At 38.6% G+C, this 17,853-nt stretch overlaps 2 protein-coding genes across 5 annotated transcripts in view; both read right to left on the minus strand.

Annotated features, from left to right (window-relative positions):
• LOC110524343 (suppressor of tumorigenicity 7 protein homolog) overlaps positions 1 to 1,144 on the minus strand; it is a 77,683-nt gene extending 76,539 nt beyond the window's left edge. Inside the window, exon 1 of one of the 4 annotated variants that reach the window (XM_036979294.1) lies at positions 957 to 1,144. The gene's annotated coding sequence lies outside the window, so the exon portion shown is untranslated. Of the gene's footprint in view, positions 1 to 696; positions 840 to 956 lie in introns of those variants that run through there. The other 3 variants (XM_036979309.1, XM_036979301.1, XM_036979314.1) reach the window with 3 other exon arrangements.
• Positions 1,145 to 10,258: 9,114 nt separating this feature from the next.
• The window catches only part of LOC110524359 (F-actin-capping protein subunit alpha-2), a 56,460-nt gene continuing 48,865 nt past the window's right edge, over positions 10,259 to 17,853 (minus strand). Inside the window, exons 8-10 of the mRNA XM_036979340.1 lie at positions 14,683 to 14,754; positions 14,452 to 14,514; positions 10,259 to 11,308 (exon numbers count right to left, since the gene is read on the minus strand). Coding sequence (XP_036835235.1) covers positions 11,168 to 11,308; positions 14,452 to 14,514; positions 14,683 to 14,754 — 276 coding nt within the window. The 3' untranslated portion in view covers positions 10,259 to 11,167. The remainder of the gene's footprint in view (positions 11,309 to 14,451; positions 14,515 to 14,682; positions 14,755 to 17,853) is intronic.

A 17,853-nucleotide genomic window follows, 5' to 3' on the forward strand; every position in this document is an offset into this window, starting at 1 on the left:
AGGACCTCCACATACAGCATCTTCAACTGCAGGATTGTATGGCAGGAGTTGGGTGCCGAGGAGTATTTATGTCTGTAATAAAGCCTTGTTGTGGGGAAAAACAAATTATGATTGGCTGGGCATAGATCCCCAGTGGGTGGACCGGACTCAAGTGGGTGGGCCTATGCCTTTCCAGGTCCACCCATGGCTGCGCCTCTGCCCAGTCGTGAAATCCATAAATATGGGCCTAATTTATTTCAATTGACTTGATTTCCTTTATTGAACTAACTCAGTAAAATCGTTTATATTTTTGTATCTATTTTATACCCCTATCCGAGACCAATTTTAAAAATATAAATATATATATTAAAATGGATTATTACTACAAACACAGTCACGGTTTCATAGATGAGACATTCCTTACTGTCTAGTCATGTACGTTAGCTAACTAGTAGATTTGCTAGCTGGGTAAAGAAAGATAAAGCAAAAGTGAATTGTACTGCGACGTTAGCGCACAATCTGGCGGCATGCTTGTAATCGGTACGGGTAGCTAAAGTAATCTAAGTGCACTTGGAACATGACTTGGCTAGATAGCTACGGGGTTGCGGACCAGCTACTGCAGCTAGCAAAGTTAGCAAATATGGAAACTTTCAAAAAGTGTGGTTACAGTGTCCACAAACACTATACACAAAATGCGAACGTGTTGAATTGTCTTACCGATAAATGAGTTAGGTGAAAGCCAGCAATAACAGGCATCGGTTTCATTTTTGTACTAGCTAAAACTAGCTAGGCTATGCTAGCAAACAAGCGAGGGAAGGACAAGACTTATGTCTGGCTAGAGCGCGAGACTGTATACGTGTCTGTTAGCAAACACGCATTAGCTCGAGCTAGTCCCGATGAACTTTCTTAGCAAGCAAGTTGCCCACCTACAACGTTGAAGTCGTTAAAAAAAGGATGTTGACATAAGAGACTCTCACCTGTGGTCAGGTTGTCGCTGTATCTGAATGGCACTCGTAAAATGTAAACCAAAAATAACCATAACAGAGAACCAGGTTGTCAGAAGTATGTCCAAGACCAGGCAATGGAGGACTTGAGTTGCTCTATTAATATGCCTGTCCCATTTTCAGCCATGATACTCTGGGCTCTCAGTGTATTCTGGGACGATGTATGATACTTCAATGACTTTCAAGGATGGAAACATATGGCTTCTTTGATGAAACCTGTCATTTGAGAGTTTATTAGTATAGTGCAACAAAACATACACAAAAACATATTCAAATTATTTATGAAAGATGACTATCTTCCACCTTTTTAAAAATGAGAACAAGGCAACAATTGTCCCCCAGAGGGCCAATTAGTGACAACAATTCAAACAGGACATGGGATATACTGTACTTGTTCAATTTTTGGAATTTCAGTTGATCACTATAGACTCCCCTTGGGCCTATCAGTGTAATTTTGTAAATGCCAGATCTTTATGGCATCATTCACCCAAAATCAGGCCAGTGTTGGCTGAGATATATTGTGTGTGACTATCATACGAATGGACTGAGACACATCCATAGTCCCCCTCCGATTTCATTGTGGGGGACAATAACAATGGTTTAGCCCTCCACCGTGAAAATAGAAACAAGAAATAAGCTAAAGATAAAGGACAGAGCCCTCCACACAACCTCTCCAATCAGTCTTGCGAGAAAGAGTGACAGCTTAGTAAATTCTGTCTCGTATGACTGCTCAGTGTATCATTGACCATGATACAAAAAAAAGCAAGAAAAAAAAAGCAAAAAAAATCAAGTTTCGTTCTAATCGGTCATTCGGTGCCAGAAGAGCAGCGTTTTATTTTTATTTACGTTATTTAAAAATATATATATATTTAACCCCCCCCCCCCTCCCTTCATAGGACAAACATCTTATTTTTTTACAGCTTTTTTGCTGCATATACAGTGGGGAGAACAAGTATTTGATATACTGCCGATTTTGCAGGTTTTCCTACTTACAAAGCATGTAGAGGTCTGTCATTTTTATCATAGGTACACTTCAACTGTGAGAGACGGAATCTAAAACAAAAATCCAGAAAATCATATTGTATGATTTTTAAGTAATTAATTAGCATTTTATTGCATGACATAAATATTTGATACATCAGAAGAGCATAACTTAATATTTGGTATAGAAACCTTTGTTTGCAATTACATAGATCATATGTTTTCTGTAGTTCTTGACCAGGTTTGCACACACTGCAGCAGGGATTTTGGCCCACTCCTCCATACAGACCTTCTCCAGATCCTTCAGGTTTCGGGGCTGTCGCTGGGCAATACGGACTTTCAGCTCCCTCCAAAGATTTTCTATTGGGTTCAGGTTTGGAGACTGGCTAGGCCACTCCAGGACCTTGAGATGCTTCTTACGGAGCCACTCCTTAGTTGCCCTGGCTGTGTGTTTCGGGTCATTGTCATGCTGGAAGACCCAGCCACGACCCATCTTCAATGCTCTTACTGAGGGAAAGAGGTTGTAGGCCAAGATCTCGCGATACATGGCCCCATCCATCCTCCCCTCAATACGGTGCAGTCGTCCTGTCCCCTTTGCAGAAAAGCATCCCCAAAGAATGATGTTTCCACCTCCATGCTTCACGGTTGTGGTGGTGCTCTTGGGGTTGTACTCATCCTTCTTTTTCCAGCGAGTGGAGTTTCTAATCATATAGTATCCACAGATGGTGAGCTAAAGACGATAACCTTTCCTATGAGTATTATTATTTTATTTATTGACTGACTATGGCTTTCCAAATCGCCCAACACTGCTATTTGTAAGGTTAATTTTAATTGCATGTTGTGATTTTTTAAAAGCATTCCTGACCCTGTGACCAGAAACAAGCTACAAAGGGGAAATACCAGAATAAATTATCTATTGATTCTGTCTCATCGCAACAAAATCTGCAGAGCTGAGGTTGTTGTTTACCCCATATATATAGCATTCTGTGGGTGGCAAGAATGTTATATAATCATTTAAATTGAAAAACTCAAAGTGTTGAATCAAGTGTAGTATTTTGTACCAGTTCATAAACCATGTGTTGGTATTGGAATTGTGTTGGAATTGGTACATTGAAAAGCTCCTCCCATTTATTTTACAACATGCATTGCTCAGCTGTCAACATATTTGTCCTCAGATGAAACTGTTATATTTTTCTATTTATGCCAGTTCCTTTCAGCCAATTTGTATCTTTAATATATGGCAGGAGAACAAGTTCCCTACCTTCTCAATTTTCCACTTTCCTCTTCCATTTTTTTGGTAGTGCTGCAATCAGTTGGTTGTAAATTTGGATTAAGTAGTTATTCCCATTTTCAATAACGGCAATTGTGACATACAGCTGAAGTTGGAAGTTTACATACACAGGTTGGAGTCATTGAAACTCGTTTTTCAACCACTCCACAAATTTCTTGTTAACAAACTACAGTTTTGGCAAGTAGGTTAGGACATCTACTTTGTGCATGACACAAGTAATTTTTCCAACTATTGTTAACAGAAAGATTATTTCACTTACAACTCACATTATCACAATTCCAGTGGGTCAGAAGTTTACATACACCAAGTTGACTGTGCCTTTAAACAGCTTGGAAAATTCCAGAAAATTATGTCATGGCTTTAGAAGCTTCTGATAGGCTAATTGACATAATTTGAGTCAATTGGAGGTGTACCTGTGGATGTATTTCAAGGCCTACCTTCAAACTCAGTGCCTCTTTGCTTGACATCATGGGAAAATCAAAAGAAATCAGCCAAGACCTCAGAAAAAAATTGTAGACCTCCACAAGTCTGATTCATCCTTGGGAGCAATTTCCAAACGCCTGAAGGTACCACGTTCATCTGTACCAACAATAGTACGCAAGTATAAACACCATGGGACCACGCAGCCGTCATACTGCTCAGGAAGGAGACGCGTTCTGTCTCCTAGAGATGAACGTACTTTGATGCGAAAACTGCAAATCAATCCCAGAACAACAACAAAGGACCTTGTGAAGATGCTGGAAGAAACGGGTACAAAGTATCTATATCCATAGTAAAACAAGTCCTATATCGACATAACCTGAAAGGCCGCTCAGCAAGGAAGAAGCCACTGCTCCAAAACCGACATTAAAAAAGCCAGGCTACGGTTTGCAACTGCACATGGGGACAAAGATTGTACTTTTTGGAGAAATGTCTTCTGGTCTGATGAAACAAAAATAGGACCGTTTGGCCATAATGACCATCGTTATGTTTGGAGGAAAAAGGGGGAGGCTTGCCAGCTGAAGAACACCATCCCAACTGTGAAGCACAGGGGTGGCAGCATCATGTTTTGGGGGTGCTTTGCTGCAGGAGGGACTGGTGCACTTCACAAAATAGATGGCTTCATGAGGGAGGAAAATTACGTGGATATATTGAAGCAACATCTCAAGACATCAGTCTGGAAGTTAAAGCTTGGTCACACATTGTTATTCCAAATGGACAATGACCCCAAGCATACTTCCAAAGTTGTGGAAAAAAAGACAACAAAGTCCAGGTATTGAAGTAGTCATCACAAAGTCTTGACCTCAATCCCATAGAAAATGTGTTGGCAGAACTGAAAAAGAATGTGCAAGCAAGGAGGCCTAACCTGACTCAGTTACACCAGCTCTGTCAGGAGGAATGGGCCAAAATTCACCCAATTTATTGTGGGAAGCTTGTGGAAGTCTACCCAAAATGTTTGACCCAAGTTAAACAATTTAAAGGTAATGCTAAAACATACTAATTGAGTGTATGTAAACTTCTGACCCACTAGGAATGTGATGAAATAAATAAAAGCTGTAATAAATCGTTCTCTCCACTATTCTGACATTTCACATTCTTAAAATAAAGTGGTGATCCTAACTGACCTAAAACAGGGAATTTTTACTAGGATTAAATGTCAGGAATTGTGAAAAACTGAGTTTAAATGTATTTGGCTAAGGTGTATGTAAACCTCCGACTTCAACTGTAACTCTTCCATTTCTATTCATAATACCATTATGAAATATAAAACCATTTTTAAAAAATCCATAAAGAATGTTTTTTATTTATCAGTATAAATATAAACATAACATTTGTTGTAATATTTGTTATCTTTTCTGGAGTATAACAAATTCTAACCAGCTTTGTTTTTTCTTGTTCAAGAAAGGGCGATACTTTAAACAAAATTTCATTTTCAATTAGTTGGAAATGAGAAGTTATAATCTTTTTTCAAGGCAAAACAGCAATTTTTGAACAAAGGATGAGCCTTAATAATCTACTGGAGAACCATTTCACAAGTATAATTTATGTATGAGTGAAGCTTTTAGTGAGATGTTTAAAGCTTTAATATTTAATAATTTTAGCCCCCCAAACTCATATTCATTATGCTTAGCATTCCAAATAAAATGAAATATTTTGTTGCTCATATTATTTAAAAAATGAGTAATTTGGAGTAGGCAGTGCCATTAGTAAGTAAGTAAACTGTGATAGGACCAAAGAGTTAATCAATGTGATTTTACCATAAATAGACAAGTATGTACCTCTCCATGGTGCAGAATATTATCTTTTTTTAATTTTATTTTTTACTTTCTATTGAAATTAATTGTGGTACGTTCATTTATATTTTTTGAGATTTGAATACCAAGTATGTCTACTTCACTATCTGCCCATGTTACTGGTAAACTATAAGGTAGTGTAAGCACTGTTTTTTAACAATACGTAATATGGTACACTGGTCATAATTCGTTTTTAATCCAAAAAGGCTAGAAAAGTGATCAAGCTCTTCAATGAGACTGCAGGGATCCAGATTGCAGACTTAAGAAAAAACTAGAGTCATCGGCAAACATTGACACTTTTTGTTTTTATCCACAGGATTTCTAACCCCTTGATGTTCTTGTTGGATCTAATTTTTAAAGCTAACATTTTAATGGCCATAATAAATAGATATGGAGACAACGAACAGCCTTGTTTTACTCCTCTTAAAAGCTCAACACTTTCTGAGAAGTAACCATTATTTAGTATTTAACATCTGGGGTTGACTTTAACCCATTGAATAAGAGATTCACTAAAATTAAAGTAATCCAGGTGGCAGGTAGCCTAGTGGTTAGAGCATTGGGTCAGTAACCGAAAGGTTGCTAAATCGAATCCCCGAGCTGACAAGGTAAAAATCTGTCGTTCTGCCCCTGAACAAGGCAGTTAACCCACTGTTCCTAGGCCGTCATTGTAAATAAGAATTTGTTCTTAACTGACTTGCCTAATTAAATACAACATTTAATTAGGCAAAATACAAATTCTAGTTGTACTTTATCAACCGCCTTTTCAAAATCTGCTATGAAGACCTGGTATCTTCGATGTTTCATAATGTTAAATTGTTTCAAGTAATTGTCGTATATTATCTCCAATATATCGTCCATGTAAAAAATCAGTCTGATCAGGATGAACAATATCTGGTAAAACCTTTTTTATTCCCATGCATTTCGCCAGGATTTTCACATTGCAACATTGAAGTGTTAGAGGCCTCCAGTATTTTAAATGAACTGGATCTTTATACAACCACCTGTTTTAGTAGTAGTGAAATCAGACCTTATTCAGTACCTGAAAGTCTACCATTTGTATGAGAGTAATTAAAACATGCTAATTATGGATATTTGAGTGCATCAAAAAAGGTTGGAAATACCTCCCCTGGTATACAGTATTTTTCCAGACTGAAAATATTTTATTTCCTCAGAGTTCCTCTTCTGTAAATTGGCCTTCACACAGGGCTTTCTGTCAAAAGAAATCCTTACAGTTAACATCCTTCAGTGGAAATGGAGGAGACTGAAAAGAAAACATGTGCTTAATATTTTGCTTCCTCTTTCAAAATATAATTTGGTCAATCATGGATAACTATTTGTTATGAGTTTCTGTGAATTATTTTTGGTAGAATTTCTATGTTGAAGATTTAAAAAAAGGTTGTGCATTTTTCACAATTTTCCACCCAATTCGCTTTATTTTTGTAATACATTACACTTCTTGAATAAGTACCTCCAATTCTTTTTGTTTTTCCTCTAACCTATTTTGTGCTTCTATAGTACAGTTCCCATGACCATCGACCTGCGCTGTTACTTCTTCTATTTCCTTTATTAGTCTAATATTTTTTGACCTAAACTGTTTTTGTTTTAATGATGAGTATTGTATTGAATGGCCTCAAAGTACATTTGAAAGTGTCCCATACAATAAGGGGATCTGCTGTACCTATGTTGTATAAAAAAAAAGTAAATCATTATTTTGTCATAGTTCAGAACAAATTGTCATCCAATGGGCTTTCATAAAATGTCCAATATCCCCGTCCACTTGGAAATTCTGTAAGAGTTATATGGAGGCCAAATAGGTCTGATCACATAGACGGTGGTCCGATCGCATTTGATGCCAGCAAGAATGAGACTAGGAAGTAATCAAGACGGCTAGCTTGATTAAGCCTCCTCCATGTATATCTCACTAGTTCAGGGTTTTTCAACCTCCATATATCCACTAGTTCTAATGTATCCATGATCTTTGTGATCTCCTGAAGTGTTTGAGGGTGATAGTTTGTAGTGATTTCCTTTACGGTCCATTGAGATACTTAAAACCGTATTATAATCTCCCACCATAATAATAGATTATTTCATTGCTTGTGATCTCAATAGATTATTATATATATTTTCAAAAAAGTGTGGATCATTATTATTTGGCCCATATAGATTAATTAGCCAGAACTGTTTTTGGTCCAATAACATATTTAAAATAATTTCCTTGCAGATCTGTTTGCACAATTGGATCAACATTTGTATTAATTAGTATAATCAACCCTTTGAGTTTCTTTGCCCATGACACAAATATATTTCTCCCACCCAGTACTTTTTCCACCCAACCTCATCTATATTTGTAGAATGCGTTTCCTGTAAACAATAGATATTATATTCTCTCTTTTACCCACATACATTTTTTCATTTTTTATGATATGCTAAGCCATTACAATTATAATTTGCTATACTTATTTCCCCACTTACCATAATGATTCTCAAGTTTAAATTCTACTTACATGTATCACAACCAATGTTTGTAAACTTACCATTAAAAGGCATCATGATGATTAAGTGTCTATATAAACTCAGCAAAAAAAGAAACGTCTCTTTTTGAGGATCCTGTCTTTCAAAGATAATTTGTAAAAATCAAAATAGCTTCACAGATCCTCATTGTAAAGAGTTTAAACACTGTTTCTCATGCTTGTTCAATGAACCATAAACAATTAATGAACATACACCTGTGGAACGGTCGTTAAAACACTAACAGCTTACAGATGGTCGGCCATTAAGGTCACAGTTATGAAAACTTAGGACACTAAAGAGGCCTTTCTACTGACTCTGAAAAACACCAAAAGAAATATACCCAGGGTCTCTGCTCATCTTCATGAACGTGCCTTAGGCATACTGCAAGGAGGCATGAGGACTGCAGATGTGGCCAGGGCAATAAATTGCAATGTCCGTACTGTGAGAAGCCTAAGACAGCGCTACAGGGAGACATGACGGACAGCTTCTCGTCCTCGCAGTGGCAGACCACGTGTAACACCTGCACAGGATCAGTACATCGGAACATCACACCAGCGGGACAGGTACAGGATGGCAACAACAACTGCCCAAGTTACACCAGGAATGCACAAGGCCTGTACTCTGGAGTGGGATCGATTTGGAGGTGGAGGGTCCGTCATGGTCTGGGGCTGTGTGTCACATCATCATCGGACTGAGCTTGTTGTCATTGCAGGCAATCTCAATGCTGTGCGTTACAGGGAAGACATCCTCCTCCCTTATGTGGTACCCTTCCTGCAGGCTCATCCTGATATGACCCTCCAGCATGACAATGCCACCAGCCATACTGCTCGTTCTGTGCGTGATTTCCTGCAATACAGGAATGTCAGTGTTCTGCCATGGCCAGTGAAGAGCCAGGATCTCAAGCCCATTGAGCACGTCTGGGACCTGTTGGATCGGAGGGTGAGGGCTAGGGCCATTCCCCCCAGAAATGTCCGGGAACTTGCAGGTGCCTAGGTGGAAGAGCGGGGTAACATCTCACAGCAAGAACTGGCAAATCTGGTGCAGTCCATGAGGAGGAGATGCACTGCAGTACTTAATGTACTGTAGCTGGGGGCCACACCAGATACTGACTGTTACTTTTGATTTTGGCCCCCCCTTTGTTTAGGGACACATTATTCAATTTCTGTTAGTCACAGGTGGAACTTGTTCAGTTTATGTCTCAGTTGTTGATTCTTATATTCATTCAAATATTTACAAGTAAAGTTTGCTGAATATAATCGCAGTTGACAGTGAGAGGACATTTCTTTTTTTGCTGAGTTTAGTTGTACCATAATTTGCACTGTTAAGTATACTGTAGCTGCAACTCTGTAAACCTCCAATTGTCCTAATATTCCACCCACTAAAACCTCTCCCCATATCTAGGTCTGCTGTCACGAAGAGCATCTCCCTGACTCATGACGCACCTTTGCGTCCTAAGGCAAACCCTTGGCCGACAATTGGCATTGGCCAGCGGGAAATATGGGCAGTCCCATGATAACATAAATATCTGAGGATGCTTGAGAATTTGCCAAATAACATGTAAAAGTCAGAAAAAAAAATGGTAATAGGAATATTAATAAAAATAATATCACAATCTTTAAAGGCATACTGATATTAGAAAGTCCTAGCAAGGTTATAAACTTGTCAGCCCAGCCTGCTCGGTTTATTGGATTCAATTGCTCAATTGTTTTGTTGAAAAAATATAACCTAAATATATTGCAAGACCAGTCCTTTTTTTTAATGTCCATTACATGCAAGACATTTTATTTAGTTCTCATTATATCTTGTTGTATTCTGACAACAAAAAAAATAGGAAGAAGGAACATAGAATCTAACGGCCGCTAATGACTGCAAGTCAAATTAGTCTTAGGCATCACATTAGATCCTGATGTATTCCTGTTGCGCATCGTTTTAAGTTTCTCAAAAAATTCTAAATGTTTCATGCCTTTAGGTCAACTGGGGTGATCAGATTGGTAATTCATATCGATAGGTTTCTAACACCATTTCCACATTTGTAGCAATCTGAGACTAATCCGACCTGGATCAGGTTTCTGCAAATGTAGAAGTAGTGTTTAACATTAAAGCCTATAACAGGAACCCTATCAAAGGTCAAAATTGAGTGAGACACTAAATAGAATGTGTAATTTAATGCAACAATGTGATTAATTGTAATTCAATCTCAAGGAAATAAATCACCAAACCGAAGGACAAGGATGTTTAATACAGGTATATATATTACAATGTGCCATGTTATAATACAGTCAGGTCTGTCCTAATTCAAATTAAGACATACTTGTTTAATTTAATTGTAAATTGATTTGAACATTTTAATCCACATTTGGTAGCAATTAAAGGGTTTTTAATAATTGAGCTTGTTAGGGTATTATAGGAACCATACTTTCACGGTGTCATGAAAGTTCAATTCAGAAATCGATGAATTAAGCTGCAGTTTAGCTTGGACGGACACACAAACTGGAGATTTTAACGTACGGTCTGGGGTAAACGGTGTGGGGAGAACCAATAAGGGGACCAAGAAGAACATCGAGTGGTCGAAAATGACAGAGGTGACAAACAGCTCGTATAAAAGACATCATTCTGATGTCATAAAAGTACAAGCCATTGAAAACAACGGAAGGACTCTTACAGTACAGGATTCTTTTCCTGCATTAGCCAATAAAGTCCTAATCTAAATGTATACACAGACAGATTCCTCAATAATAATTTCATCATTGCAATTGGTATAGTTTTTCTAGGGTCAACGGTGTGGTCTAACTACCATAATCATAAATATTGACACAACATTGTCACAAAATGTATATCAGGTTGTCAGGTTTGCATATGAAGGAAGCTCCACCACCCCTCTTCTAGGAAACACATCCTATTTGGCCAATAATATGATTATTTACTTTATCATCTATGTATTATACAGATTATCTTTTTAACTGTGTCTGTATAAAAGCATTAATAAAAGTAGACATCTTAATAAGTGTAATAATGTTTGACATTTTGTCCGTTAGACCAAACATTTTTCCGCTCCCATTTATCTAATTTGTACAAAGACGATACAATAATCCAGCCATGCAATGCTGGGCTTTTCTGTTTTGTTTGTTTTAAGCGTTCTGCATCTCCTTGCCGATCTTGTAGCTCAGGATCTTGTTCCAGTCGATCTTGGTGCGCGTCACAGGAAGCTGGCGGCGTAAGGCTTTGAAGGTAGTGTCCGACATGGTCTGGTAATTCTCGTTGATGGCGGTCTGACGGGGAAAGAGGAGGGCGGAATTAGGGAGGGCTTTGGGGTGTCACAATAGAGATAGAAATTATTGTACTGAAATGCCTATTAGAATAATAAAAAAAAAATTAAAAAATGATATCCGGATAGAGAATTGCTCTTGACCAACCAAAATGATGCAAATGGACATTAAAATAAACATTCTACCACAGTAACCATGTTATTTTTGATAACCCATTTGATTCTGAGTTCGGACAATTATTTCTAAGATGCATACTTTCAGTTTTTCCAGCACTCACTTCACTCACACATAAGAGGGAGGCTTGCGCTACCGGTGCTAGCACATTTTTATTTATTTTATTTAACCTTTATTTAACCAGGAAGGGCTCATTGAGATTAAAATCCGTTTTTTAAGAGCTACCCTGGCCAAGATAGGCAGCACCAAGTCATTCCAAAAAAATTACAGACAGACATGAAAAACCACAAGTAATCCCTTGAATTCACAAGAGTATAAAACAGCAAATTAAAAACATTGACAGGTCAGGGAATCAGCCTCAAAATCCTTCATCAGTGATTTAAAAACACCAATCGGGACAAGTTCTTCCAGTTTAAAAGTATTTTGTAAGGTGTTCCAAGACGATGGTGCAGAGTACATAAAAGCCATTTTACCAAATTCAGTTCGGACATTTGGAACAGTTAGCAGGATAAAGTCCAGCGAACAAAGAGAGTACCCACCACATTTCTGAACAATTAAAATGCACAAATAAAAAGGTAGTAAACCCAAAATGGGTAAACCCAAAATGGGAACAAGTACAGAGCCTTGGGGCACACCATTCAAGACAGACAATTTAACAGACATAAGCCCATCAAATTGAGTGCACTGAGGTCTATCAGACAGATAGTTAGCAAACCATGCAACTGCATGCTCCGAAAGACCTACACTCAAAAATCTCTGCCTTAGTATAGCATGAACAACTGTATCAAAAGCCTTAGAGATCAATAAAAAGTGAGACACAGTGCTGTTTTTTGTCAATGGCTTCAGTGATATCATTTAAACCCTTCATGGCTGCTGTAATTGTGCTATGCTTCTTCCTGAAGCCCAATTGGTACATTGATAAAATAGAGTTAGTAAATAAAAACTATTTTAGTTGTTCACTTACAAGGGTTTCAAGTATTTTCATCAGGGGTGACAGCTTTGAGATTGGCCTATAATTATTTAAAAGAGTTGGATCTCCCCCTTTTAAAAGTGGTAGGACAAATGCCGATTTCCAGATCTTTGGAATTTCATTACATTCCAGGGTTAGATTGAACAGAGAATTAAGTGGTTCAGCTATGAAATCAGCTACCAGATTTAAAAAGCAGGGATCCAAAAGATCAGGACCTGCAGGCTTTCTCTGATCTAAGGATTTCAGGGCTTTATGTACCACCTGCACTGAGAATGGCAGGGTTGTACAGAGAGAGGACACTGAATCAAACAGCCTACCAGATGATACAAAGTGCTCATCGAAACATTTCAGTTTTGTCATATATAGCAACAGAGTCCTTCAAAACACATGACGTTAATTCATTAACATTACTGTTACCAGACATAGACTTAATAGCCTTCCAAAACTTTCTAGGGTCATTCAGGTTATCAGTGGTAACAGACATAAAATATTCAGACTTGGCCTTCTTGAGAAGAAAATAACACTTGTTTCTTAACTGCCTAAAAATAAGCCAATCAGCATCAGAACATGATTTCCTTGCTTTAGCCCAGGCTAGATTACGGTCGTGAATAATACAAGACAGCAGAAAACCATGGATTATCCCGCCCTTTAACCCTGAACCTGCGGAATGGGGCATGTTTTTTTACTATTTGGGAAAAACCATCATGAAAGAATTTCCAGGCAGTTTCACATGCACAGATAACACACACAGCTGGAACTCCGATTAAACTGTTTACATGTCCTAATTATTTCAAAATATTGCTCCGAAAAGAAGGTGTTTTAAATCGGCCTCTGCTTACTATGATAATGACCTTATGCCCGATTAAGATAAGCAGAGTGAGGTGTTTACATGACTAATGCGATACTCTGCCTAATGCCATAATCAGTTTGATATCGAATTATTAGTGTGCACGTAAACTCACACAGTGAAAGAGAAGCCTGATTTTCACCACGATAGAACTGATACAAAAAAAGTTATTGTTGAGTGTTTTGTATTGACATGTCCGGTCTTGTGGAAACATTTAGGTGCACATTCCTGTAACTGCTATTTGAAGTGGTGACAATAGCACACCAACGTCAGGGCAGACTGGAGGGTTAAACGTGCACTGTTATAAAAACTAGACTCAAAAGTTGGTTGTTTTTTAAAGTTAAAAATGCCAAAATGTCATTGTATATTCTTGTAGTTAACAATGTCATAAGGATCGTTTTCCATTGTTAAAATAGGCCTAAAAGAAAATTCCCAAAATTAAAACTCACTTAAAGTAATCTATTCTGATATTCAATTAATCCCTTAACCGTGCCATCTCTAATAAGAACCACAATTGACAGGAACAGAGTCATGTGGCAATGGTTTCCAGATAATGTTTTGACATTACACAAGAATATGAACACCTGACAGACATGTCATGTGACACTAATGGCAAAATATGACACTTCATTATTGCATGTACTTCAAGTTACAGCAATTTGTATATGTACAGGTAACGGCCAGATGAATGGAAACACGAGTAAATGAGGGATACAAAGTATATTAAAAGCAATTAACATCCCATAACGCTTAGGGTCACATAAAAGTGCTGGGCAAGCCATTATTTTGGCTACGAATGGCTATGTCACCATAGGATGACAATGCCCTCATCTACAGGGGACGAGTGGTCACTGAATGGTTTGATGAGCATGAAAACAAATGTAAACCATATGCCATGGCCGTCTCAGACACCAGATCTCAACCTGATTGAAAACTTAGGGGAGATTCTGGAGTGGCGCTTGAGACAGCGTTTTCTACCACCATTAACAAAACACCACATTTCTCGTGGAAGAATGATGTTGCATCCCTCCAAGAGTTCCAGGCACTTGTAGCTTGTGGTGGTCCAACGGCCTATTAAGACACTTTGTCAGCTTTTCCTTTATTTTGGTAGTTGTGCCCATATCAAACAATTCCCATTCCTAATCCCACACACACCTGGTAGTCGTTCTCCGCAGCCTCCATGATCTTGATGAACTCCTTTGCAGTTGCAGCTTCGTTCTGGCGGAGGGGAACAGAGTGGAAATCGGGAGGTGAAACAAGAGATGTCCAAGTAATGAGAAAAAAATGACATACCTGACCCAAATACTTTACAGCAGAGGAGTTCATTTCTGTGAATGTTTTCAATGGGGGTTGTTCCACATGTATTCTATTTAATAAAGCACTCACAGATATGGACATGGATTCCTGGACCTCTTTGTGGCTGACCAGCTGAACGTTGCCGTCTTCATAGTAATGAACCTACAACCAGACAGAGTTAAAAAATAAAATATTTAACCTGTATTTAACTAGGCAAGTCAGTTAAGAACACATTCTTATTTACAATGACGGCCTACCCCGGCCAAACCCTAACGACGCTGGACCAATTGTGCGCCGACCTATGGGACTCCCAATCACAGCCAGTAATGACACAGGCTGGAATCAAGGTCTGTAGTGACACCTCTAGCACTGAGATGCAGTGCCTTAGACCGCTGAGCCTCTAGCACTGTGTGATGATCCTAAATGTAACCTTGCCCAAATGTATACACACATACCGTGCCTTCAGAAAGTATTCATACCTCTCGACTTATTGCACATTTTGTGGAGTTACAACCAAAAGGGATCAAATAGATTTTTTCCCCCCTCACCCATCCACACACAATTACCCATAATGAAAAAGTGAAAACATGTTTTGATTTTTTTGGGCTAATTTATAGAAAATGAAATACATAAATATTCATACCCCATGTTAGAATCACCCTTGACAGTGATTACAGTCTTTCTGGGTAAGTCTCTAAGAGCTTTGCGCACCTGGACTGTACAATATTTGCACATTCTTAAAAACAAATACTCAAGCTCTGTCAAGTTCGTTTGCTAGACAGACATTTAAAGTCTTGCCATAGGTTTCAGGCCAATTTAAGTCAAAACTGTAACTAGGCCAACCAGGAATATTCAATGTCATCTTGGTAAGCAACTTCAGTGTATATTTGGCCTTGTGTTTTAGGCTATTCACCTGTTGAAAGGTGAATGTGTCTCCCTGTCTCTATTGGAAAGCAGACGGACCTAGGTTTTCCTCTAGTATTTTGCCTGTGCTTAGCTCTATTCCATTTATTTTTATCCTAAAAAAACTCCCTAGTCCTTGTCAATGACAAGAATACCCATAACATGATGCAGCCAGTACCGTGCTGGAAAATATGAAGAGGGGTACACAGTGATGTGTTGTATTTACCCCCGACATATTCAGGACAAAAAGGTGAATTGCTTTGACCCATTTTTTTACAGTATTACTTTAGTGTCATGTTGCAAACAGGATGCATGTTTTGGAATATTTCTTATTCTGTTCAGCAGAGATCATCAACTAGATTTAGCCGTGGGACGATTTCTTCTTATGCGGAACATAATTACAAATCACTTGTAGACTACAAATTGACTGCAAGAAGCCCAGACAGATATAGACTAAAGCAATCATTTCAAATCTTGCTCACATTTGTTTACGATCATGTGTCTCTCTATTATGCGCATGAATACTGATTTCCTGATGTTTTTAATAGTCTTATGTCCAATAAACTGTTTTGTTTTTGTTTGGAAAACTTGGGGGGACAAATAAAACCCTTTGGCCTGCGGGCAGAGCCGCGAGTTGGGGAAACCTGCTGTACAGTGCAGCAACTACAAAGTTGTTGATCCATCCTCAGTTCTCTCATATCACAGTCATTAAATCTATTTTTATGTCACCATTGGCCTCATGGTGAAATCCCTGAGTGGTTTCCTTCCTTTAAAGGCAACTGAGTTAGGAACGATGACTATCTTTGTAGTGACTAGGTGTATTGATACACCCTCCAAAGTGTAATCAAAGGGATAATCAACATCTGCTTTTCGTATTTTTACCAATAGGTGCCCTTCTTTGTGAGGCATTGGAAAACCTCCCTGGTCTTTGAGGTTCAATCTGTGGTTGAAATTCACTGCTCGACAAGACAGATAATTGTATGTGTAGGGTACAGAGATGAAGTAGCCATTTTTTAAAAATCATGTTAAACACTATACTGCAATATTGTGACTTGTTATGCAAAGCTTTACCCCTGAACTTATTTAAGCTTGCCATAACAAAGGGGTTGAATATTTGTTTGATTCAAGACATTTCAGCTTGACATTTTTTATTAATTTATCGAAACATAATTCCACTGTAGTCCATTACCTTCCAGTTCTGGTGGCATGCAGAAAACGGGTGGCTTTCCCATGGCTTTTCTTTAGCAAAATAACAGACTTCTGCTCACTTCTAAAGTGGATACATACTCAACTAAAACTGGAAAGTTTGGAGACAGCGACAAATGTGACAGAGGGGCGACTCCATGACCTGGAAACAGAGCACACTAAGCTAGAAACATTGCACACCATAAGGGTCCTCTCCAGAACGTATTTTGGTGTATGATTGTACGTCTCCACAGTTCTGAAGTCAAACTGCAAATTGTTCGCCTTGCAGCGGAATCGGGGGCTCTGATCTATGCAGAGAAGAGGATCAATATCTACCCAGATCGGAGTACAGAACTGCTCAAACAGAGGGCGACCTACAACAAAGTGAGATCCCAGCCACGCAAGCTAAACCTGAGGCGCGGCTTCATCCACCCGGCAAAACTCAACTTTACCTTCCAGAAACACAACACACGTTTTCCACTGCCAAGGAGGCTCAAGACTTCTTTGATAAACACGTCAAGTACAACACACAAAAAGGACGAGGTGACTGATCTAGTCTAACCACAATTTTGCTGCCTCAATATTCAGGTATGCTATCCACGCAGCCTAGCATATGGCTGTGACGATGCCCTCAGCATAAGACAATGATGAGGAAACCAAATTGGGTAAAAGGAACAACATTATTATTATTGCTGTACATTGGACTTCAGTTTTATCATATTGCCAATGTTCAAGGACATTTAAACATCGATGAATTAGCTATTAAATGGACAATATATTAAAGGTGCCATACAGACTGGGGTTGCATCCTTGTGGGCTAAACTGTTTAGGATCGATGTCCAGTCCCCTATGGGCTTCCACTAGGGCTACCACCAATTAGTCGAATGGTAGATTGTTTGGTAGTTAGGCTGTTGGTCGACTGTGATTGTGTGTGGTACTGCTCGAACAACGCACACATACACTACCAGTCAAAAGTTTGGACACACCTACTCATTCAAGGGGATTTTCTTTATTTTTGACCAAAATGCATTTGAGCCAGTCAGTTGTGTTGTGACAAGGTAGGGGTGGTAAACAGAAGATAGCCCTATTTTGTAAAACACCAAGTCCATATTATAGCAAGAACAGCTGAAATAAGCAAAGAAACGACAGCCCATTACTTTGAGAGATGAAAGT

This window comes from Oncorhynchus mykiss, chromosome 1, assembly GCF_013265735.2.
Source record: "Oncorhynchus mykiss isolate Arlee chromosome 1, USDA_OmykA_1.1, whole genome shotgun sequence".
Taxonomy (NCBI): Eukaryota; Metazoa; Chordata; class Actinopteri; order Salmoniformes; family Salmonidae; genus Oncorhynchus; species Oncorhynchus mykiss.